The sequence below is a fragment of the Corvus cornix genome, chromosome 15, assembly GCF_000738735.6.
Source record: "Corvus cornix cornix isolate S_Up_H32 chromosome 15, ASM73873v5, whole genome shotgun sequence".
Classification (NCBI taxonomy): Eukaryota; Metazoa; Chordata; class Aves; order Passeriformes; family Corvidae; genus Corvus; species Corvus cornix.
In genome coordinates this window covers 4,193,412-4,217,876 of record NC_046345.1, presented here as the reverse complement: position 1 = coordinate 4,217,876, position 24,465 = coordinate 4,193,412, and the positions used below count along the sequence as shown (strand labels likewise).

General features: G+C 49.9%; 1 protein-coding gene across 3 annotated transcripts in view; it reads left to right on the top strand.

Moving 5' to 3' along the window:
• Window positions 1–24,465, top strand: part of CORO1C (coronin 1C) — a 50,082-nt gene that overhangs the window by 8,397 nt on the left and 17,220 nt on the right. Inside the window, exons 1-2 of one of the 3 annotated variants that reach the window (XM_039561063.1) lie at window positions 201–290; window positions 17,802–18,001. In XM_039561063.1, the coding sequence (XP_039416997.1) occupies window positions 17,807–18,001 (195 nt within the window). In that variant the 5' untranslated portion in view covers window positions 201–290; window positions 17,802–17,806. Of the gene's footprint in view, window positions 1–200; window positions 307–17,801; window positions 18,002–24,465 lie in introns of those variants that run through there. The other 2 variants (XM_039561064.1, XM_010398295.4) reach the window with 2 other exon arrangements.

Genomic DNA, 24,465 nt, shown 5'->3' with positions numbered 1-24,465 from the left:
GGGCCTGAGAGCGCGCGACCGCGCGTGGTGGCGAGCGCCGCACGGTCATTGGCTGGCCGGGCCGCCACTCACCGCTTCGCCCCGCCCCCCCGCAGGCAGAGGCGGGTGGTGCCTGAGCGGAGGGGGCGTGGCATGTGGGGCGTGGTCTCTGCGGGGGCGGGCCCCGCGGCCGCGCTGCCCCGCCCCGCCCCGAGGCGCTCAGTCGGGCGGCGGCGGCGGGCGGAGGAGGAGGCGGAGGCGGCGGCTCCGCCGGGCTGAGGAGCGGACGCGGGAGGCGGCTCGGGATCGCGGTGCGGCTCGGGGGCGGTGAGGGCGAGCAGGGAGAACCGGGGAGCGCCGGGGAACTGGGCTGCGGCTGGGCGGGCGGCGCGGTGCCCGCGGGAGGGCGCCGGGCAGGGCGGGGGTCCGGCCGGGCGGGCCCTTCCCGCGCGGGGCCGCCGAGCCCTCCGTGAGGCAGCGGCCGCTGTCAGCGCGGGGCCCGCGGCGGCAGAGCCCTCCCCGCACCGCCTCGGCCCCGGCCGCTCCCGCTCCCTCCTTATTAGGCAGCGGCGCGGGGTCGCCGCCGCATCCGCATCCGGCCGGGGCCGCCGGGCAGGGCAAGCCCGGGGCGGGGCGGCGGCGCCGGGCGCTCCCGCCGCGCACCTGATGCCGCGGCGGGGACAGCGCTGGGGGGCTTTTGTTCCGCACGTTTTCCTCTTTTTTTTTTTTTATTTTGCTTCCTTCTTTTCCGCCCGGCGCTGCAGCAGCCGCTCGGTGCCACCGGCGTGTGCCGCCCCCGGAGCGCCCGTGCACCATGGCAGAGGACAAAAGATGAGCGCCCTGATGGGGGTTTAGTTTGGGTTTATTTTCCGGAGGCTCCCGTAGAGCAGGTCCTTGTCACGCCGTTATTAGGGGCTCTTTCCAGGCTGTGCAGGAAATGTGTGGAGTCCTGGGCTGTGTGACATGTCATGGAATCACCGGGGGATCCCAGAATGGTTTGGGTTGGAAAGGACCTTAAGGACCATCTCATCCTATCCCTTTGCCGTGGGCAGATGTCCCTGGGCTTTGTTTTCCTGTGCAGGAAGCCACATTGTTTAACAGTGATATGCCAAAGGCTGGAATTTAAAGGTTAGTCCTTACCTGTGCTTTATGAAATTCCCACTGATTCTGTTTGCAGCACGAGGGCAGGTCTTGGACACATGGGCAGGTGTCCAACACCACCACACAGAGGTTCAGCTGTAGGACCCCCAGCCAGACAATGTGATGCCATAACTGACTGACTGCACTGGAGACAGGTCTGAAAAAAAAAAAAAAAGAAAAGAAAAAAAGGCAGTGAAAGGTGCCAGGAAACAACAGTAAATCCGATGGAAGCAGTTTTATTGTTGAAGATAAGTGATATGCGTTAAGGTTGGGGTTTTTTTAGCAGCTGGAGTTGGTCTGAGCACGTCTGTTCGTGCAGATGTGTATGGGGATTACTGGGAGCAAGACCAAGGACGGTGGCAAAATCAGAGAGGGATGTTCTGAACACACCAGGCTGCGGTCGATTTTTCAGTTCGCTGCTGAATTTCCCGATTTTGTTTTAATTTTAGGCCAGGCTGTTCCCAAGTTACCTGGCGCCATCCTCTCCCTCCGTGTGCCTCCGTGGCACGCACGAGGGAAGCTCTGGAGTGTGGGAAAATGGTGTGAACTGGCACAGCGTGTCCTGGGAGAAGCGTGTTTGGATGTGGGGAAAGCGGCGGGTGTTGTGTGCAGGAGGCAGGAGAGGGTTTATTCCGTTTTCATTTGAATAAAGAGCATTGAATCATCTCTTTTGCTCAAGGGGGGGGGGAACCAGATGGCTGTGTGCTTGCAGGAAGGTTTTATTGCAGCTAATAGTGGTTTTTGCTAAGGACTGTGTACACAATGGTAGAAGATCAAATACTTTTGTGGCAATGCCTGTTTATTTTGGGTATATTTGTTTTTCTGTGCTTTTGGTAGCCCCAGTAAGACCTGACACGCTCAGGGACACGTCAGGCAGCATTTGCTCGGTGTTTATTTTAATGCAGCACTTCATAATAGTAATTTTTCAATGGTCACTTGTAGCCTTTAATCCAGATTGCTTTAATCAGCATTTGTGTTCACTGTTGGCATTGCTCTGTCTTCTCCCGAGCTGTCTTTTCAAACATCATTGGATTTTTTCAAGTGAAATCTTCATGCTTATTGCATCTGTCACTTCTGGGATTCACTCCAAGCGAAAGGCAGGGATTCAGTTTAATGGCAATGAGGAGGAATGTGCAGAAGGGGGAAATATCAGCTTTTCCCTGGGTGATGCAGCCCAGGGTGCCGAGCTCTGCCCTCGGTGACATCGTGGTGGCCACGTCCAACGTCAGACTTTAACGACGGCTCCGTAGGATGGCTCATTAAACCCAAACGTTGTGTTGTGATGGGGAGGGAATTTATGTTCCTGGGTTTCATTTGGTGATTGATTCCGAGGAATATCCCTGGGATGCCAGCTTCCTATTCTAAAGACACGAGCAAAACACCTCCTGGCCTGAGTTTGCAGCGCGGTGAGGTCATCAGCGCACCACTCCCAGGGCCAGGAATGTCCTCTTGGGCAAGCTCACAGGCACATTTTCACTTGACTTTTAAAGTCTGGGTTTGTTTGTTTTGATTTTGTTTTACTGAGGCCTTTGTGATAATCTCAGCCCTTCTCCGAGGATGTGTTGGAACAGAAACTCACTGAGGATTTGAAGTGCCCCAGTTTAAGCCTTTGCAGGGCATAGGAACAAGAATTAAATGTCTGTGCTCTCTTCTAGCTCGCTCCCTGTAGTCTCCCCCTCTTCATATTTTTGGGCTGGTGTATTCTGGTGGGTAACTCTGAAAGTGGTCTGATTAGAAACTGCTTAGAGCTTCAGTTTAGTCAGTTCCTGGAGCTGTGTCTGAAAAGTCAGGCTGCTGGTGGCTTGGGGCTGACAGGATGCGGACTGCTGAGTTTTTGTCACGCTGTGCACAGTTGCAGGTGGTGGTGAACACCAAGCTAAAATGAAGCAGAAAAAGGTTTTAGGCTTAGCTGAGTGACTCAGGAAAGCAGCAGTGAAAGTCCATTTTTCTGGATGTGTTGGCTACACCAGTATGGTTGGGAATTGTTTACCAGGCCCTTTCTTTTTATCTGCTAATAGAATTGCTTTGTTCTGCTTTTCCTCCTGTGAGTAACCATGCAAAAAAATGGATTTTTTGTTTCTTTTTTTTGAGGTTATAATTGTTCAGTACATGACTTTTTGTGGCTTTTCTCATCTCAAGCCACACATAGGCATGTGAAATACCAGCGTGACACAGAACTGCTCAGCTGCTCCCAGGTCCCACCGGCAGCTTTGCAGGGCTTTTCCTTGGAGGAACAAACTATCTGGAGAGGATCCTAATGGAGTATACCAGCCATTAGTTGTATCACCAGCCATTAGTTGTGCTCATGGGTTTGTGTAGGGAATATAAATCCAGTCAGGATTAATGGCTGGAGGTAATGATGTAGCTGGGAAGTAGAAGGTGGCTGTTGGGCAAGTGGATAATTGTACTTTACCCCCTCTCCCATGGAATTCCTGATGCCAGTAAGACAGAGGGTGATCCCTGGGAGCAAAACACCTTCCTAACAAATCACAAAGTGCTCCTCAAATGGAAGAGGATTTTGTGATGGAACATCCTGAAAACTTTAAAATCCTGCTTTGTAGGTCAGGAACTTGACAGAGAAATATTGAAAATGGCATCTGCTGCTGCCTCCAGAGGGGAAAACCTGTGTTTTTTGAAAGCTGCTGGTGTGCTCATGCTGGATAGAAGGGATCTGCTTGGTCTGGAGGTGACAAAACGTGGCCTTTTGGACCATTTCTCCTCTGTGTTGATGACTTAGAGGGAGAATCGAGGCAGAATCACCTGCACTGGGGAAAGAACAATTTCTTCAGCATGAGCACTTCGCTTCTTCAACATCACTGGCTTTGTCTCAGCCCATGTTTTGTGGGTGATAACAATAAGTGATCTCTAATCTGCTTTTTGCTGAGCCTGTGATGACGTTTGAGGTCTGGCTCTCTCGGTGGGAGAAGTTGCAGTGACTCTGACATTGAGCTGGGCCTCTCAGCCCAGCATAATTAGGTTTGTCTTGTTTTCCTTTTTTAATAATTGAATTTGAAAGAGCAATGGAAATAAACCAGTGGTGGGATCTGACTTAAAGTGATTAAGGCTCAGCCTGATGCTGAGATGAGCTCACAGCTCTCCTTGGAGTGTTGCTGAGCTGTGCTTGAGGCCAAGTGTTCCCCTTAGGAAGGACCAGGGTTTCCCTGTGGTTTTCCAGATTTTGGCTGCTGTCTATGTAGGAACAAGCACATAGGTAATAATTCTTCTGAGCTGAATATTAAGGCAGCCATTTCAGCATTTTTAGCAGGTGTGTCTGAGCAGGATTTCCTAAAACTCCGTGGGAATGGTGTGCCTGAAACTGCTCCTTGTTTGCATCCTTGTATGAACGTGGGCAGTGCATTGCACCTGCAGCTCCTGGTATAAGTGATCCCTGGGAAATGGACTTCAAATCACTCTGTTCTGAGTATTTGGAAATACGGGAACTTCCCCTCCCTCCCCCCTGGTTCTACATATAGTTGCCATAGAGACTGTGTTCCAGAGTCCTTGAAAATCCATTGTTTCTCCCAAATAAACATCAAAATCTGCAGCATTATAGCAGCACATTTTGCAGTGTCCCATTCCCAAGCATTTCTTCACCAGGAACTATTGTGACAGGGCAAGGAGCAATGGACTCAAACCGAAAGAGGGGAACTTTGACTTAGATATAAGTAAGAAGTTCTTCTCTGTGAGGGCTGTGAGGCCCTGGCACAGGCTGCCCCATCCCTGGAAGTGTCCAAGGTCAGCTTGGATGGGACATGGAGCAACCTGGGATAGTGGAAGGTGTCCCTGCCCATGGCAAGGGAAGAACTGGATGAGCTTTAAGACCTAAACCAGTCTGTAAACCTGACAGGGTCTTGACATCCTGTAGTGTGCCAGGTCTGGATGCTGGACAAGCTGATAATGGGTGTAATTAGCAGCTCCAGGGATTAGCAGGCAGTAACAACTTCAATCCCTAGTAAGCAGCGTGTCCCTTGGGAACTGGGCAAACTGGCCATGCTGGGCAGATGATGGTCTGATAGGGAAGATTGTCATCAGCAAAGGCTCAATGCTCAGGCACCCGCTCAAGGCTGGAATTACCTCCTGGAGTTGCTTTCCCCCCCCCCCCGCCTCCCCCTTTTCACTTTAAATACTTCAAAAGCCCTCATGGTTTGTTGCTTCCTGCTGGAATTTGGATCCCCCAGCTGACTCAGGGTGTCTGCTTGGCATTTCCTTGGCATTTTTCATCATACCTTTGTGAAACAGATTGGTATCCCTCCTTCCAAGCTGGGAATGTGAGGCTACACATTTTACTCAGGGTCTGGCAGGTACTAGGCTGGAAATACTTCTAGCACGTACTACTTGTAAGCATGTACTACTAAGTGGAGTTGTTATTTTACACATGGTTCAGGTATTTGCCCCAGCACACGTGGCGGCATGTGTGCATGTGGATAAATGACCGTTGTTACACTTTTCAACTCTTAATTTCTTACTTCATTCCTTTCTGCAGTGTTTATGTTAATGATACCATATCTTGGAGACTGGAGGCCCAAAGCTGTCTTGTTCAGAACAGGAGGTGTATTACTTTTTTTTTTTTTTTTTTTTTAAGTTTTCAGTGATACATTTTAAGGTTTATTTGAATTTTTGGATCTGCTGAGGTAATTTGCAAGGCAGGAGAAAATCCTGAGCCAGCTTAGGCAAACACAAGTTGCCAGACATTCCTCTGCAATATATTCTGCTTTAGTACAGCCTGAAGGGTGGGCACGAAACTCCTCTAGCTCAGTGTTGCTGTACTTCCAGCATTTTTCCTGGCCTCTGCCAGGAAAATTGCTCCTCTCTGGAACAATTTGTTCTCGGTGGGGTTTCAAGGTGCTGCTGTTAAAGGTGGGTGCCTCTGGTTAGGGTCAGGCTACCCTGGGGTTATCTCCCTGCTCTTCCCTTGGCTCCCTGATGTTTCTTTGGGGGTAAAGGTTATCTTTTTGTTCTTTGTATCCCTGCTTTGCCACATTGATCTTCCCGCTCTACTCAGGGAATTCTTAAGTGCTCTGAAAGCTCTCATAAAAACCAGCTGGGCTTATCTGGGTGTAATTCTGTTGTTTTGGCCGGGCTCCTCCAGAGCTGCTGGATTTGCCACAGGGATTCCCGAAGGACTGGAAGTGTTGGTTGCACGTGCAGCAACGTGACTGTCAAGCCAACAGGTAAGTAAAGCTTAAAGGTCATCAAGGCACAGGCTATAATTCTTCACTGGAAACCAGTTCTCCAGCTGAGAGCAGCCAGCTGAAGGTCCAAGAATTCCCCAAGGAATCAGCCTTTGCCCAGTGTCGGAGTGGGTGTGATTCTCCCTGTCAGGGAAGCTCAGAGGTGGAGGTGGTGCTGTGGAGGTGTCAAGGACAGGGGTAGGAAGATGTTTTTCCTTCTTGGATCTGAAATCTGTCTTCACAGCATAGAATGTTTATTAAAGCTCTTAAATAGATTAAATCTACTTCCCTAAGTTAATTTTGGGTTTCTTGCCTGCCCAGGGAGGTGAGAAAGGTGCTTTGTGTCACCCTTGTGGTTTGACACCAGGTTGTGCCCTCTCAGTGTCGTCCCACGACAGGTCAGTGACAAAGAACATCTGTAGGACAGAGGAAATGTGAACTTGGAAGCCTCTGCTGAAACAGATGTTTGGGGGGCTGTAATTGGCACCATGAGACAGGGATTTAAAATCAAGTCAGCAGATTAAACTATCTGGATTTAAGTTTCAGCCTCCTCCGGCCCCATCCTCCCTCCCCCAGCCCTGATTTCAAATTGCACGTTACGGAAACGGGCCGGAATGACAATGGTGCTCTTGGAATTATAGGCTGCTTGGCCAGAAGAGCTGGCAGGACAGCAAATGGAAATGTGGAGGAACACACGCCAGTTCCAACTGGGAGCACTGAGATTCATTTTGCAGCTTGTTTGTACTGCATTAAAATCTGAGATGTTTGTGTTGTCCGGCCCAAACCTTCCACGTCCTGGGGTGAGGATGTTGTCTTGTCTTTGACAATTAACCATTGTTGGGGTTACTTTGAGAACATTAAAAGCAGTTCAGTGTGGGTGCCTCACCTGTTGGGTGGGTGTTGTTGAGAAGTGGAGGAAGGTGTTACTCAGGATGTGCCAGCCAAGCTCATCGTCACTTTTTGAGTGTGTCCACTCAAAATTCCAGTGTGATGGACCACGCTGCTCTGTGCTGTACCTCCAGTGTACCTGAGATGTTCTCCAGGTCTCCAGCCCTGTTACAGCAGGAGATGTGTGACTGTGGTGTTGGTCCACGAGGTGCTGCCATTGCACTTGGCCATCCTGCTGCTCCCGAAGTCACATTCCCCAAGGCAGCTCCGGCTTCTCCGCAGGCTCCCAGCGGGTCTGGGAGTTGTGCTCGGTCCCGCAGAGCTTGGAGCCGCTGTGGTCAGGCCGGGTCATGTGGAGAATGCTGCTCCTCACTTGGTCAGTCTGACTCACTCTTGGCCAGGCTCTTTGGGAGCCTTGGTTGTGCTGATCTGTTGTTTTTGCCTTATTCTGGAGTTGGGAGGAATTTGTGTCCCAGTTAAATTGATGTTCGGAGCAGAGGATTCTGCAGGTCCTGGTTCTCTGATGGTGCAGTGCTCTGGGAGAACTGGGACCTGCAACCTTTTATCTGTGAGACTGTTTATCTCTTAAAACACCTTTAATGTTCAGAGTTTCTACCTACGGATGCCATGGGATGTTGTAATTGAGGAATAGAAAACAGCTTCTCAATTCCTTTGGGGATTGGGTGGGAACCCCCTCTGCCATGGAACCAGGCTGGGAGAGTTGGGGATGTTCACCTGGAGAAGAGAAGGCTCCAGGGAGACCTTAGAGCCCCTTCCAGTGCCTAAAGCGGCTCCAGGAGAGCTGGAGAGGGACTTCAGACAAAGGATGGAGTGGCAGGACAAGAGGGAATGACTTCCCACTGCTAGAGGGCAGGGTTAGATGGGATATTGGAATTCTTGGCTGTGAGGGTGGTGAAGCCCTGGCAGAGGTTTCCCAGAGAAGCTGTGGCTGCCCCATCCCTGGAAGTGTCCCCAAGGTCAGGTTGGATGGGACATGGAGCAGCCTGGGATAGTGGAAGGTGTCCCTGCCCATGGTAGGGGAAGAACTGGAGGTCTCTTCCAATCCAAACCATTTGGGGATTTCTACTTTCACTAAATCTTCTGGTCATGTTTTAAGGAATGATCCAATTAAGTGAGAGAGGAGAAGCAGGGTAATGTTTCCAGTAATGCCCACTGGAGTTTACCAGGAACTGAGCTTAGAAAACACCCTGTTAATTGAGTTCCCTTCATGTCTGCACCTCTTCTTGACTCCAGCAGAATGGGAAATCCTGCAGGTGGTGTTCTTTAGGCTCCCAGCACCTGGGAGCTGCTGTCTGCTTGACTTCTTAAATCCACCATCAGAGAGGACAGATAAGTCTTGGGTAGGGGCTGAGTGTCAGGTCTAGTGCTACTGGTGAGCTCCTCTATGACACACATAGAAACTCATGAAATAAATTATTTCATTTAGGTAGATTTGATTGCTTTGAGCTGTAGGAGAAAAGAGAGATGAAAATACAGCATCTTTCTGCTGTGAGCACTCTGTTGGAGAAAGGTGCTTGGTTGGTTGGGAATGCTGGGATCTGGTGGTGATTTGGTGAGAATTTAATGAAGCTGTGCTGGGGAACAGCTCTTTCTGTTCGTAGCTACCAACCTTTAAAGAAAAGCTTCCAATGTATCTCAGGAATATAGCCTGGAAAACGCTAGCATGTAACCCTCAAGCGAGAGAGGAATCCAGCGGGTTGGGGCAGCAGCTCTGACCAGATTGCTACTTCCCTGATAGCTTTGATAAAAGAACTAGGTCAGTGCTGGGGAGAAGCATTTTATCACTGACTTTCCTTAGCTGGAATCCTGGGAGAGCCGTGCGCTCCTGCTCGTGTTTCCCTTGGGATCACGGCGTGGTCTGGAGTCCTGTTCTTCCCTCCTCCCCATGGCTGCTCGGATGGGTGTCAGGAGCTTCCCTGGGGCTGCTGTGATGTCTCTGGCTGCAGCTCCCAGGGCTGTTGTTCAGGATAGTGCTCTGTCTCTTGGCAGTGGATGGGATACAGTGCGCAAAGAAGCTTCTCTGATGTGTTTATTCCAGTGGAAAAGAAAAGGAAGGATTTTTGGAGGGGATCATGTGAAAGGCCACAGCCTTCTGTGGTCGGCTGCTGGAACAGCGGTGTCGGAGGTGGGAGTGTGTGGGAGGTTTCCCTTTCCTTATCCAGTAAAAAGCTTCCGTGGTGTCCAACCACTGTGGAACTCTCTCTGCTGGCAGCAAAAGTGGAAGCTGAAATGCAGGGATCACAGAATCCCAGAATGGGTTGGGTTGGAAGGGACCTTAAAGCTCACCTCATTCCACCCCCCACCATGTGCAGGGACACCTTCCATGCTCCAACCTGGATTTGAATGCACTGAGGCACCTGGAATGTTCAATCCCTGCAATCTTAGCCCTGTATTTTGTACATCACTTGCCTTTATGAGGTTTTGTCCTGAGTTTCAACCCTTTATTTTTATCGTCACTTTGCCCTCCTCTTTTCATTTTAATATCCTTTTTTGCCCAGCCTGTGGTAACATCCCCCACCACCTGTGAGGTGGGGCAGCTTTAGTTCCAGCTGACAGAAGATGCTCTAAAAGAAAATAAACCCAAAAGAAGAGGTTGTTTGGAGGCTGCTGCTCCAGTGCAGGAGAACTCCCATTCCTGCTGGTGTCTCCCTTGTTACCTATCCCGCTATGGCTCCTGCTGAATTATTTTGTGTAATGATTTTTGTGCGCATTCATTGCTCTGCCTTTCTGGTAGATGACACACATTAAATGAAGCCAGACAACGCTCTCAGTCCGGGGTAATGACTTTAACTGTGGCGTCCTTTTGTCACTGCAAATTATGGTCAATGATGTAATGCTGGATGTGGAGATATAGTGACAGAGTGTGGGAGTGGTAAGATCATCCCAGAAGGGTTTGGCTTGGAAGGGAGCTTCAAGCTCATCTCATTCCACCTCCCTGCCACGGGCCGGGACACCTTCCACAACCAGGTGATTCCCCAAGAAGATGAATTGTATCCCTGGAAATCTTGAAGTGAAAATAGCCCCGGGGGGAGATGTGAGGCGAGCACACACAGGTAAACCCTCAGGAAATAACAAGTCCTTCTGGGTGATCCTGGCAAATTTGAGCTCTACAGGCACTTCTGACTTAGAGTTCTCCATATTCTAAAGGTTTTCATACGATCATTTGAGGTTACAGCTCTGAAATCCCGAGTTGTATCAAGTGTTTCGCAGGTTGCAGCCAACACCTTGCGCTTTGTCCAGGACAGAAATTTCAGCTTATTCAAAGTTTGGGTTGTGTTACGTTTTTGAATGTGCTGGGCTCCCCAGTTGAGATATAATCAAATTCCCTGGTAGTTTGTGGTTTAGGTTCCCATCCCAAAATAGAATCTTGCCAGTGGTAGAACAGCTGGAAATTTCAGTGTTAAGTTCATATTCCAGCTTTTTGTCTTTAAAATGAAGTGAAATCAGATGGCAGGGTCTTGCTCAACCTAGGCTCAAGTAACCGAAGACTCAAAATAATCTGCACACAAATATGATGTGTTTTGGAATTGTGACCATCTGTAGTAGTGTTCACCTTTGTTTTAAATAACTCTGAATGGCTGAAAACAACAGTTCTGTCAGCAATGGACTGGATCTGGATTGATTGGAAAAAGGATACACAGAGGGAATAGTGTTGTGTTTAAAAGCACAGAAACTGCATCAAGGCATTCGTGGCTGTTCCCTTTTTCTGCTGAGCTTTCGTGTGAAGTTGTGGGGTGAGCTGAACTTTTTGTGGCCACGTGACATTTTTTCCCCCACTTCCTTTCTTGCCCAAATCTTGCAAGACTTCACATCACGAGACTGAGTTCTTTGATTCCATGGGTACTTGGAGAGGGAGATGAAGTTTTCCAAGAACGTGTAGTGACACGACAAGGGGGAATGGGTTCAAACTGAACGAGGGTAGGTTTAGATGAGGTATTAGGAGAAATTTCTTCCCTGTGAGGGTAGGGAGGTTCAGGGTGCCCAGAGAAGCTGTGGCTGCCCCCTCCCTGGAAATATCCAAGGCCAGGTTGGACAGGGCTTGGAGCAACCTGGGGTAGTGGAAGGTGTCCCTGCCCATGGCTTTAATGCCCCTTCCAACCCAAACCAGTCTGGGATTCTGTGATACTAATTCCTGCTCCAGCCTTGCTGGTGACGTACCGGTGACAGTGGTGGCAATATTTCCCTGCAGCTGGACTGAGCCCAGGGCAGTGTGTGTCCCTGGCCCTGTGGCTGTGCATGGCCCTGGGTCACCGAGAACCCTGGAGCTTGCACAACCAAGGCTCTGGAGTGAAGAAATGCCAGAAGGGAGTGATTAGGAAATAACCTGGAGGTCTCTGTGCCCTTTCTCAGTGGGGTGCAGCTGCTGGCTCAGTCCCTGCTCCCTTGGGCCCACAGCAGTGGCACGGAGCCGTCCTTGCTGTGAGGAGCAGGAAACGAAGGGATGGTGGTGTTTTAATGGCTCCAAACCCTCTGAATGCCTCTGTTCTCCCTTCCATGTGTGGCTCTGTACCTTATCTTCCACAGGATGTTCCAAGTGCTCCAAGGAGTGAATTAGCAGATTCCTTGTGGGCTTTTCTCCGCTGCTTATCTCCACGATGGCCAACTGTTCCGCAGATGTGGCTCAGCCCTGCTCCCAGGGAGGGTGTTCTCTCCATGCCAGGGGCAGGTTGGAACATTCATGGCCTGGTTTGGGTTTATGCTCATAACATACTTCCTATATTTTTGTATAAAACCAGCTCTGAGCACTCACTGGTTTGGCAGATGAGGCCCAAGTGGCTCAGCCCAGGTGTTCAGGAAGACCTTGGGCCTCACAGTTGGTACTTGGGAATCCTCTGGACTTTCCCATGTTGCAGTTTCACCAATGGGACCATCGCCTGTCCCTGCTGACCCCAGCACCCCATCCATCCCATAACATCATTTGTAATTGGTGGTGGTGCATTGAACCATTGAATTACCGAGAAAGAAAAGACCTTTAAGATCATCAAGTCCAACCACTGACCTCTTGATTTTTATTTTTTTTTAATCTGCTTCTCATTTTTTAATCATTGAGACTGGACCTTTATTCCAAAGCTCCTCAGCAAGGCTCAGACTGGGAGTTTGGGGATTCACCACCAACAGCTTCAACTTGACTTTTTCCACTTAAGGAAGAGCCCTTCCAGTGCCAAGTACCAACCTTTTATAAATGCTGTTCTCCCTATCCACTGGATTTGTATCTCCTCACTCCCCCCTTAACAGTAGCCTCCGGCTGTCTGACTTCAACTGGCCTTTTATTCCAATGCCTCCCTTTCCAGAAGGGATCACAATCACATGGGCTGAGCAGGATTTTGCCATTAGTGGGGGGTTTTCCTGTAAGTGTTCCCTAGCAGGATGCATTTCCTCTTGCATAAGCAAGGCTGCAAACCCTCCAAAGCCACAGAAATCCATCTGTTGGATTCTTGAGACAGATAAATCCTTTATAAACAGGAAAATGGGCAAACTCATGGTAGCTCTTGTGACACATCGTGATGGGAGATCAGAAAGGAGTGGAATGAAAAGTATCCCTGTGCGAGCGCGGCTGGCCTTTCCAAGGTCCTTTAAAAAGCTGCCACAAGGGCTGGGCTGTTCAGAGGGCACAGACTGGGAGATGAACCCAAAGTTTTGGTAAAATTCAGCTGGAAGTCACTCAGGAAGGGAATAAATAAGAGATTTGAAGGCTCGTTCCTCTGTCCCCACCAAGATGCCGTGTGTGGCCGAGCGGGATCCAGGACCTCAGCAGCCGTAGATCTGTCAGCACTTCTATTGTGGAGGCCTTTGCAGGGTGTCCAATGCTTCTGTTTTAATTTTGCTGAGGGTTGTAGCTCTGGCAAAATTTAAAAGCCTTTCAGCTCCCAGTCAGGAGGTTTTAAATCCTCTAAATTTGTGCTTTACCCCTCAAAAATAGTTTCTGTCTAGCAAGTGGATGGAGATGGTTCCTCAGGCAAGGTTTAAGGGCATAGAAAATAATCTGATTCATTTCTTTTTTTAAAGCTCTTGTTCCAAGTCCACTTCCTAAGAGAAAATCCCCAGCACAGCCCCGTTAGCCATGGGTACACTTCCTTACCCACTTGGGTATTTCCAAAGTTATTTCCCAAGGTTCCCTGAACCACCCAGGTGATCCTTTTGCAAGTGTGATAGAGGCTGAATCAGCCTTTCCTTGGGGTGAATCATCTCAGGTGTTGGTGTCTCACCTGATAATCCTAAAAGTGGCACAAAAAAGACATGGACCTGTTAGAGCCAGTCCAGAGGAAGCCACGGAGCTGCTCCAAGGGCTGGAGCCCCTCTGCTCTGGAGCCAGGCTGGGAGAGCTGGGGGTGTTCAGCTGGAGCAGAGAAAGCTCCAGGGAGAGCTCAGAGCCCCTTTCACTGCCTAAAGGGGCTCCAGAGGAGCTGGAGAGGGGCTTTGGATAAAGGATGGAGTGATAGGACAAGGGGGAATGGCTTTAAGACAAAAGAGGGTAGATTTAGATGGGATATTGGAAAGAAATTCCTGGCTGTGAGGGTGGTGAGGCCCTGGCAGAGGTTGCCCAGAGAAGCTGTGGCTGCCCCTGGATCCCTGGAAGTGCCCAAGGCTGGGTTGGGAGGTGTCCCTGCCCATGGCAGGGGGTGGAACTGGAGGAGCTTTCAGGTTCCTTCCAAACCAAACCGTTCCATGAATTGGCCAAGCCTGGAGCTCCTGCCTGTGAGTCTGCTGGGAGAACCTGTGGCAGCCAAATTGAGCTGTGGATTTTCTTGGAGATGGATGAGGAGGAAGAGGAGAAGGAAGGGGATTGAGAAGCAAAGAGGAGAATGTTAAACACTCTTCCCATTTAAGGACAGTGTGTGCCAGGGACAGGAGACTCTTTTGGGGTGCTCAGGCTCCAGCTCCCCCCGTTGGGTTTTTCACCTGCTCTCCCTGGTGAGCTGAAAGAGCTGCAGCCGCCGCTCCTTCCAACCACAGGCAGCACATTCCCCCCTCCTTCTCCTTGGAGAGCAGCCAGATCAAAATGGCTCTGATCCAACGCCAAGAATCACTCCCTTTGCTATGGAAATGAGCACTTGGGGGCTGCTCACCATGTGTGCATCAGAGAGTTCCTGCTAAGGATGACGAGCTGTAGGTGGGGAAGAGGGCAGGGAAGGTGTGTTCCAGCACATCCCTTTGGAACAAATAAGGATATTTTTGGATGCTCCTGAACTCCTTACATTTTTTAAAAGTCATTTATAGAAAACCAAATGATTACCCTTTGCATCAAACGGTGAAAATGAGGGAAATAAAGTAGTAGGGTTTCACAGTGGGATAAAGGGAGTTTCTCTTCCGTGAATGTGGAAGGGGTGACAGATCCCCAGGATCTGATATTTGAAATGAACATCTTTTCCTGCTGTTCTGCTATTGATCAAGTGAAGAAGAGATACAATTATCCACAAATAATCCTTTGTAAGCATCGCAAGGCTGAATTCCCAGCATTGGAGCAGCCACATTCCCAGACCCCTGGCTCTGTGGGATGTGATTCCAGGCAATTTGCTGTTCTTGCCCAGCACGACAAGTTCAAACCTTCGCTTTACCTTCTTCCCAACAATCTGATTTTAATCTGGATTCACAGCAGGGTGGGAATGTTGCCAGGGGGTGAACACTCCTGGAAATCCACCGTGCACAAAGCAGGAGCCTTTTCCCTGCTCCTGGATGAGTTGAGCGGGCGGATGATGAGTAAGGTGGGAGAGGGCTGAGCTGGGTGCGAGTTCCGGTGGTGTCGTGGCACGTTGGGCTTGGGAGAACATTCCCAATGTCCTGGGGGTGGCCTGGGGAATGGCAGAAAGGAGGGAAGATGGGGGTGATGCTGCTCTTGCATGGTCTCACTGCCAGCCCTGGCCATGGACTCCCAGAGGTTCAGCCAAGCCCTCACGGTTCTGGGAGGAGCCCTCGGGATGGAAGCGTGTGACAGGGCTTGGAATGAGTTGACACAAATCAGTAACTGGGTGTGGAACTGCATTTTTTCTGATGTGTCTTAACTGAACCCTGAGACTTAAGCATTTCTTGTCATTTGGGCATCTTGGAGTTGAAATTCACCTTTTCTTTGGGCATGATTTGGTGAGGCTGGGATCGTGCCTGAAGTGTCCAAGGCCAGGTTGGATAGGACTAGTGGAAGGTGTTCCTGCCCATGGCAGGGGGTGGAACTGGATGAGTTTTAAGGTCCCTTCCTGCCCAAACCATTCCATGATTTTATTTAGTGCTCTCACCTGCTGGCTGGAGCTGGAGAGCAGCTTCTGGTTTACGACTTCCCATCGCACTCCGGTGTTCCGGGGTGTGTCCAGCGTGGAACAGGCCTTTGATTTGTGCTCTGAGGGAAACAGTTGGCAGAAAGTGCATTACACAATTCCAGTGACTGATGGAAGTAGGGGGGGAGCCTAAGTTCGGCTTTAACGGGACAGAAATCATTAACAATTTCCATATAGCTTTTTTTCCGTGGATATATCAAACACCCCAGTTCTTCCAAAAATTTTGCTTTTAAGACCTGGTTTTTCTTAAACATTCTTAATTATCCTTAAAATATCAGTATGGAAAAGGTACTGTGGGGAATCCCCACCTGCTCTCCGTGGCTGGAAATGACTGTGGAGCCCTTGGCTCTGTGTCACCAGTGTGTGGAGCTCAGGTCAGTGTGAAGGTGTTCGGTGGCCTCCACTCCACACCTGGGACAGGCATCCCCATCACCAAACTGACCCCAAATCGGTGTGGACTGGGCACACTGGTGGCTCCAGTGGCACTGGTACATCCCTGTCCCAGCAGCTGAGCCACCATGGAAGTGACCAGTGCCAGTTCCCAAATGGGCTCTGGTGGAAAACAAATCCTCTGCTTCTTCTCCCTTATCTCTGCAGAACCAGAGTTTCACTGCAGAGCTGTCTGTTTCGTTAATTGGAACATTTTTCTCCTCTTCAAACACATTCCGTGGCATTTCCCGGCTCTGATGAGCGCTTCCCTGCAGTTATCCCGCTTTTTGTCGCTGTTAATTTTTTATTTAACCTCCCAGACTACAAAACACCCATCAACGCTCGGCGCTTCCCTGCGAAGCCTTTGCAGTCACAGACAGCCCTCTGAGCTTTCATCACAGTTTGCAGCAGACAGCCTGGGAGCAGGGATTCGGGATGCAGCCACATTCCCAGTCTCTCACTCCGGAGCATCGTGCTGGAGCGAGGAGCTCCAGGAGCTGTGCAGTTTTTCCCAGCCTCTCCATATGCTTGGGGACCTTCTGAGAGGCGAGATAGGAGGTGGACTCTGCTTATTTTTATTTTTTCCCTTTTTTTTTTGCTTTCCCTAGAGACTGGGACAGAAATATTTTTTCCCATATGTAAAAGCAAGATGCTGTATGGAGGCTCCTCTTTTGTTCCCTCTTCTCTGAGATGGGAAAAGCCCTTCCCAGATGCGAGGGCTCCGTAGGTTGTATCCACAGTCCAAGGCTGGTGTTGTGCCTGTGTCTTCTCCCAGGTACTGGAATTTTCCACACCAATTCCCTTTCCCTCTATTCTAACTCCAGCATTCTTGAAAATAATTTTTCTCAAGAAATGCTACAGACACACCAAGTTAATTGGAGTCATTAACTTGTTTCCATTACTCCTTTCTGCCTAGGAAACTCATTTTTTTTTTAGGGAGATTTTGGAGTTAGAAGAAAGAACTGGAAGCTAGGGAACATGTGGAACCACTTCACAGGAACACCGGATTTTGAGAGCTTGCATTTTTATTTACATCTTCTGGACCCTGTCTGACTTGAAAGTAAACAAGTTCAATCCAAGACTAGATTTATCCCTGAAAATATGTGGAGACTTGTCTAAAAACTGCTTTTGGGATTAGGAACTTCCTTTACTGCAGTCAGGGAACACATTTACAGTGGGGAAATTAATGCTTAATTGGCAAATTCTGTAAAAGCCCCCTGGAAATGCAGTTGGGTTGGGTTGGATGTAAAATTACCTGAAATTTTAGTTAATAAAAGAAGGAAAAGGCAAAGCTGGCTGAGAATTTGCCAGGTCTTAAGGTGGAGGATCCCTGGAAGTGTCCGAGGCCAGGTTGGATGGGGCTTGGAACAATCTGGGATAGTGGGAGGTATCTCTGCCCATGCTGGGGGTGGAATAGGATGAGCTTTAAGGTCTTTGGTGCCAAGAGGATGGTGCCAGACTCTTTCCAGCAGTGCCCAACAATAGAATGAGGAGCAATGGCTATAAACTAAACCACATGGAATTCCACCTCTTTCCATGGAGAGTGGCTGAGCACTGGAACTGCCCAGGGAGGGCGTGGAGTCTCCCTCTTTGGAGACATCCCAAACCCACCTGGATGCATTCCTGTGTCACCTGCTCTGGGTGAGCAGCCTTGGCAGGGCGTTGGACTGGCTGATCTCCAGAGATCCCTTCCCACCCCCAACCATTCTGGGATCCTGTCCCTTCCAACCCAAGCCATTCCACGATTCTACCAACAGTGAGCGAACCCGTGTTCCCGCGTTGCTGGAAATGGGGCGATGGAGCTGATGCGAAGATCCAGTGTTGTAGATCCTTGTCCAAGAATCTTCTGGACAAGCAGGACATCCTTCCCCTTGAACTGACCCCCTCCTTTTGCATCCCTGTGCAGACACGATGAGGCGGGTCGTACGACAGAGCAAATTCCGGCACGTCTTCGGCCAGGCGGTGAAGAACGACCAGTGCTACGATGACATCCGCGTGTCCCGCGTCACCTGGGACAGCTCCTTCTGCGCCGTCAACCCCCGCTTCGTGGCCATCATCGTGGATGCCAGCGGTGGGGGAGCCTTCCTGGTGCTGCCTCTGCACAAGGTAAGTGCTGCTGGAATATTTCTTGAGTCACCTGCTCGGCTGTGCTGTCATCCCGGAGTTTCTCTGGGAATACTGAAGGCTGGGAAGTGTCAGCTGTGGTGACAAACGCTGCTCGGTGGTGCCGTGTATGAATGTGTTTAATGTCTGTAATCAGTCTGATGCTTCCTGTACATTAAACACAACAAACAAGCTGTTTGCTTGACTCATCTGAGCCAATTCTGGCAGAACTTTCCACATGGAATCGTATTTTAGAAGCCTCTTTATGATCAAGTCAGATTTTTCTACTGTCAGGGATTCAACTATTTTTTTGTCACTTTGCTCAGGAACCACCTGAATCCAACTGCTCCTTGCAGAATTAATTCAGGAATCATCTGAATCCAACTGCTCCTTGCAGAATTCATTCAGGAATGCACCTGAGCCCAACTGCTCCTTGCAGAATTAATTCAGGAATCATCTGAATCCAACTGCTCCTTGCAGAATTTGTTCAGGAATGCACCTGAGCCCAGCTGCTCCTTGCAGCCCCACATTGGAGGGATGTGAAGGAATGAGCTGGTTCCAGGAAGGGCATTCCTGTTGCCTCTGGTCCTACATGGAAAGGTCACATCCATCTTCTGGAGGAGATTTGTCTCATCCCTTTCTGATGCTTAACCAGCAAATTCTTGTGATCAAAAGCCTTTTTTTGCAACATTCTTTCCTCTGTGACCCTCGAGCTCCTCTCTTAAGCTGTGGTTAAGTTGTCCTCAGTCTGTCATCAGCCCTGAGCTGCTTTCCCAGCTCCACTTCCAGATCTGCCCTGTGGAATACAGAATTAGTGCCCAGGGCTCAGCTCAACTTCCCACCCGGCCAGGGCAGAGCAGGGGCAGCGACTTCTCCATCGTGTTAAGCAAAGCCAAACCCCAACCTCCCAAAATAGCTCCGTTTGGTGCTCTGATGAGCAGCCCTTCCCTGCTTTGGGCTCATCCTCAGGCCACGTGTCCTCCTCCTGCCTGGACCACGCGTGGTGGCACAGCCCTGGATGAGGAATTCCACATGCCCACAGCAGGGGATGTGCATCCTTCTTTTCCTCTCTTACATCCCAATGTTTGGAGCACAAATCTGATGAGGGAGCTGGGAAAGGGGCTCAGCCTGGAGAAAAGGAGGCTCAGGGGGAACCTTCTGGCTCTGCACAACTCCCTGACAGGAGGGGGCAGCCAGGTGGGGGTCAGGCTCTGCTCCCAGGAAACAAGGGACAGACCCTGAGGGAATGGCCTCAAGCTGTGCAAGGGGAGGTTTAGATTGGATATTGTGGAAATTTTCTCCATGGAAAGGGTTGTCAGGCATTGGAACAGGCTGCCCTGGGCAATGATGGAGTCCCCAGCCCCAGAGGGATTTAAAAGCCTCATGGATGTGGCAGCTGGGGACATGATGGCCTTGGCAGTGCTGGGGGAACAGTTGGACTCAATGGTCTCAGAGGGCTTTTCCAATGTTAATGATTCCATGATTCTGTGTTTTCTCAGTCCCTGGCAGAAATTCCTGCTAATTCTGAGTGCCCTGGCCTTCTGCATTTTTAAATGCCATCTTTGGCGTTATTTTCACATCCATTCTGTTCTTCCTCCCACTCTCCCTCTATTTATCACTGCCTTAGTGCCCTCAGCTCCATTCCTGCCTTCCACAGCCATTTAACATCCACATCTGAGGAGGTTCCATGGGAAGCTGGAGGAGCTGTGTCCCTCACCCCCAGCCTGACACGTTCTTTTGCAATGCAGTGCTTTGCTGGCTCTGCTCTAACCAGTTCCTGGGTTCCACATTTATTTTTATAGCCTGGGCTGATGAAATTGTTCCTTCAGAACTTCAACACCCTAAATAACATTTGGATTTCTCTTTGAGCCTGTTTAGCACAGATACTTATTAAGCTCCCCGCAGCAAAATCCTTGTTGTTATATTCGGGGTAAAAAAAAAATAAATAAATAAAAAAAAAAGCAATTTTCAGCCATGGGTTTGGGCTGATTTTAAAATTGGGCCATAAAAATACACTTGCTGCATTTCTGCAGGGAAAATAGCCCATCATGACATCGTGGCTGCTCAAACCCAGTGCTTTGCGGCTCACTGGGAATTATTTGGGATGTGGCTGACCCTCGGTGCGGGGTGAGCACAGAAAAGGGGGAATTTTACTCGTTTTAACGCGCTTTTTCTTGCCAATTTGCGGTACCGTTGCAAGGTTTTGTTATGGCCGGGGTTTCTCCCTGCCGGGCAGGCGGCTCCCAGCTCCCTCCCGGCGCTGGGTCGGAGGTTTGGGGGTGTTTTTGGGGCGCGATGAACCCGCCGGGACCCCGCACCCATGTGCTCGGTGTGAGGTGGGGGGGGGGGGGGGACGGACAGCGGAGGGAGCGGGAAGCCCCGCCCCTGTCTCCGCAAGCCCCGCCCCTCCGCGCGCGCGCACCCGCGCCCGCCGCAGCGGCACTGCGGCGGCCGCGGCTTTTTACCTTATATGGTCATGGCAGCGCTCGCGGCCGCCGCGCTGATTGGCGGGGGCGGGGGCGCGGCGCGGCAAGTGCGCGGGAATTAACCCGTGAGCGCGGGAATTAACCCGTGAGCGCGGGAATTGGCCCGTGCGCGCCGGGATTCATTAACCCGTGTGTGCGGGATAGAAAACCCGTGTGTGTGTGTGTGAATTATCCCCTGTGGACCCACGTCCCCGCCGTGCCCCAAGCCCCCACGTGCTGCTGAGGGTCTCTCCGGCCCCCTCCCTCCTCCGCTAGATAGAGGCATGGGAGACCCAGGGGCTGCATCCCCTTTCCATCCCCGCAGCTCCCGGAGCAGCCGCAGCCGGTGCAGCCGAGCCGGCTTTGCTGGCTGTGGAAATGCTTTGTCTGAACTTCCTGTTTTCTTGCACGCACATGTGCAGGGGCTTTGCCAGGAGCTCGCTATTCCCATGCTCCGGCAGGAGCCGCTGAGCATCAGACAATCCAATTCCCACAGGTTGCTCGGTCTGGAGGGTTGGCCTCTGTTGGAATGAGCCACATAGTTTGGAAAAGCTGTAATTCCTCTCCATCAGGGCTGTGTAGGTGATAAGAGCCAGGGTAATCAGTATTAACTCTGCTCACCAGGGAAGAACTGGAAACTTCCCTGCTTGTTCTGGGCTGTGGTTGTAGGATTGGTTTTCTCTGAGGCTTATCCCAGGGAAAGCTCTGGGTACACAGGGGAGGTACCAGATAAAAATTCTCTGGGTTTCCTGATAGTTTGGGCAGAATGACTTGGAAAAACACCTGGATTCAGGGGTGGTTCTGGTGCTGGGTCTGTGCTCCAGCAGAACTGGAGACAAATTTCTTTTTTTTCCCCTCCTCAAAAACCATTTGCAGTTTTTATCTGCACAGAAAAACCTGCTGCAAATGTTCCTTTTTGTTTGAGTTCATGCAGAAAGATCCATTCAGCCACGAGTTGTGTTACGTAAGGCCTTTACCAGAGGTTTATTCAGTCCCTTTTGGATATAGCTTTTATTAGATTTTTCCATTTTCCTGCACTCCTTTCACACCAGCAACATTCCTGCAGGATCTGGGATCAGATGGTGCCCTGAGAGGCAATTAGCATGTGGGTGGGGGCGTGCACACCTCGGGAATGATCTTCTCCAAGGAATATGTCGTTCTGCAAGTGACAGGCCTTGGTGTTCATCCATGGCATATGAGAGTTGTTAAGCAGCTCTTCCCCATTCCTATTCCACCAGGAAGGATTTGGGGGGAAAGAAAATCATCCTTTTCTGAACTGTGTGTAAAATAAAATCAGGAGGTTTTGCCATGATGGGTTTATTAAGCCATTCCAGCCATTTTAGGGGGAGTGTGATGGATTCTGTCCTTTTATTTCACCTTGGATTTCTCTCTATAAAAAGAAGTTTATATTTATCACTGTCAGCTTGATTCCAATGGATCATCAGCTTCTAATGTAGTAGGGAAGAGAGGGCAGCAGAGGGGCTAATGGATCTCATTCCTCCAGGGAAAAAAGCAGCAAATTCCATCCCTTGTCTTACAGTCAGAGGTTTGTACAAATACCTCTGCAATTTTAAGGACTTGTCCAATAATGAAAATGGAAGTCGTGCTTGGTGGAGCCCTGGATCATCTGTTCCCAGCTCTTGGGGATGATCCCTGTGGATCCCTGTCTCCTTGCCCAGCAGCTCTGCTCTCTCTGGGTGGATGCTCATCCTCTGAACTGCAGTGGGGTTTTACCACTTTATCCAGAACCCTCAACTTCTGGGATACCCATTGGTTTTCCTGCAGCTGGGAAGGAGCAGGGGGATGAACTGCTTTGGAAATCATATTTTAGGGAGGGAATGAAAGAGTGACTCTGTCCCTTTTTAATTGGAATTTCTGGGCAACAGGTCTCTCTTTTTGAAATTTATTTCTGGAGTGTGTTTAGAGCTTTCCTGTGGAAGCTGGGACAAACATCCATGGAAGTGCTGGAGCTGTGCTGCACTCCCAGCTCCGAGTGATGGGATTTCACAGGTTGGGTTGGGTGTGAGGACTGTTTGTGTTGGGTTTTTTTCCTCTTTAAAGCCAGCATGTGTCCATTCTGTGGCAGCCTGGGATGGAATCATAGAATCATGGAATCATTAAGGCTGGAAAAGACCTCCAAGCTCATCAAGTCCAACCTTTGACCGAGTGCCCCCATTCTCACTAAACCACGTCACAAAATGCCCCAACTGCCTGTGTTTTAACACTTCCAGGGATGGTGACTCCCCCACTTCCCTGGGGAGTCTGTTCCATGCTTGACCACCCTTCCAGTGAAGTAATTTCCCCCAGTATCCGATGTCACAGCCCTGCAGCTGCCAAGATGACAAGGAGAATGGGAGCACTGCTGGGGAATTCTTGGAGAGCCCAGTGGTCTCTTACTGCCTGACTTTTCCAGTGTATCTTTTGGGAATAACACTTCCTAATCTTCCAGATTTGTTCTGGATGCCTGGATTGGGCTGTGGGGTGACTGATGGATGTTGGGCATGGGCAGGAGCTTCCATTTCAGCCCAGTTTTCTCCCTAGTGCCTCCTCCAGGCCCAGCTGCTGCAGCCAGAGGTGGAGGGTCAGTGCTCAGAAGTTCAATTTCCTTGGGTGAAACTTAGGAGTGTTTTAATGAAAATCTATGATTTAAAGAAAAGAGGAGTATTTTCTCTAGCAGTTCAGTTGGGGTTTCAAACTTTGCAGTTGTGACCTGATTTCCTTCCTCAAACTTGTGCAGAGTGAGGAGGGAGCTGCTTTGACTTGTGCAACTCGATGCCACTTCCCTAATTTAAATGGAGATTTCAAGGAGCACAGCCATGGGCTGGGGAAGCAGCTGTTCTCCCTGATATTTTTACCATAATCCATGAGCTGTTTCCTGCCACCAAATGCCCTTTTCTGGCAGAGAAACGATCACAAGACACTCAAATTAATTCATAAAACTCCCACTTTTAGGAACAGTTTTCTTGTGTTGCTTATCCATCCCTTTTGGATTTAATCTTTTTTTTTTTTTCTTCTCATCTGATCTGGGTTTAATATTTCTGATGATTTAACTTTTTTTTTTTTCTGATCTGGAATACATGAAAGCACTTAAAATTAACTTAATAAGGCAACTTCACCCCTTGAATATTGAATGTGTGTTCAGTCAACACCAACTTTATTAAAAATCCTCAAATTCACCTTTTTGACCAACATCTTATCAAATACAACTCCAAAATTCAAAAGTTATCAGGGATGTGTCGAACCACAGTCCCAGTGGATTTTGAGAAGGATTGAATTTCTTGAAGTTAATTTTAAGCTGTGTATCAGCACTTGAGATTTATTTCAAATCCTCTCCTAATTAAAAGATTACATTTTACAAATAAATAAATAAATCCCCAAACCTGGGAGCATTAGAGTAGCATGGAAACACACCCAGCTGGCAACCAAGTTGGTGTTCCGGTGGCGTTGGAGAGGAATTGCGTTCAAAACCGTGGAATTTGGTGATTTTGCAGCCTGGTGGGTTTTTATAACCCTACTGCAGCTTTCCTGGTTTTTCCCTTTTGGCAAATCCCCTAAAATACTGATTTTTCAAGCTCTTCTGAGCACAGTACAATGCCAGGAATTGGGGTTCCCTGCTCCAGGCAGCGGAATGCTGCCGGGAGGAGGAATCTGGCGGATGGAATTTGCAACAGTGATGCTGAGAGGTGGCAAAATACCACACCTGAGTTCAAAGCTGCTCATTCCTCACCCCGAGGGGTCATCCCTGTGATGGTGCTGTGGGTGGCTGTCCTGTGCTGTCCCCACAGTGCCTTGGGAGGGTCCCTGCTGAAGGTGTTGGTGACGAGGGGCGGATGTGGCACCTTCAGAAGCGCGGCCGAGCTCTCGGGCCGTGCTCAGGAAAACACCGTGGTTTCCTCTGCTCTGCAGAGACCGTTTGGTGCCTCTGACCACAAGGCAGGAGCTTCTCTCAAAGGGCTGCCGCTCCTGCTCACCCCACTGGGGCCTCCAGCAGCAACTTTACAT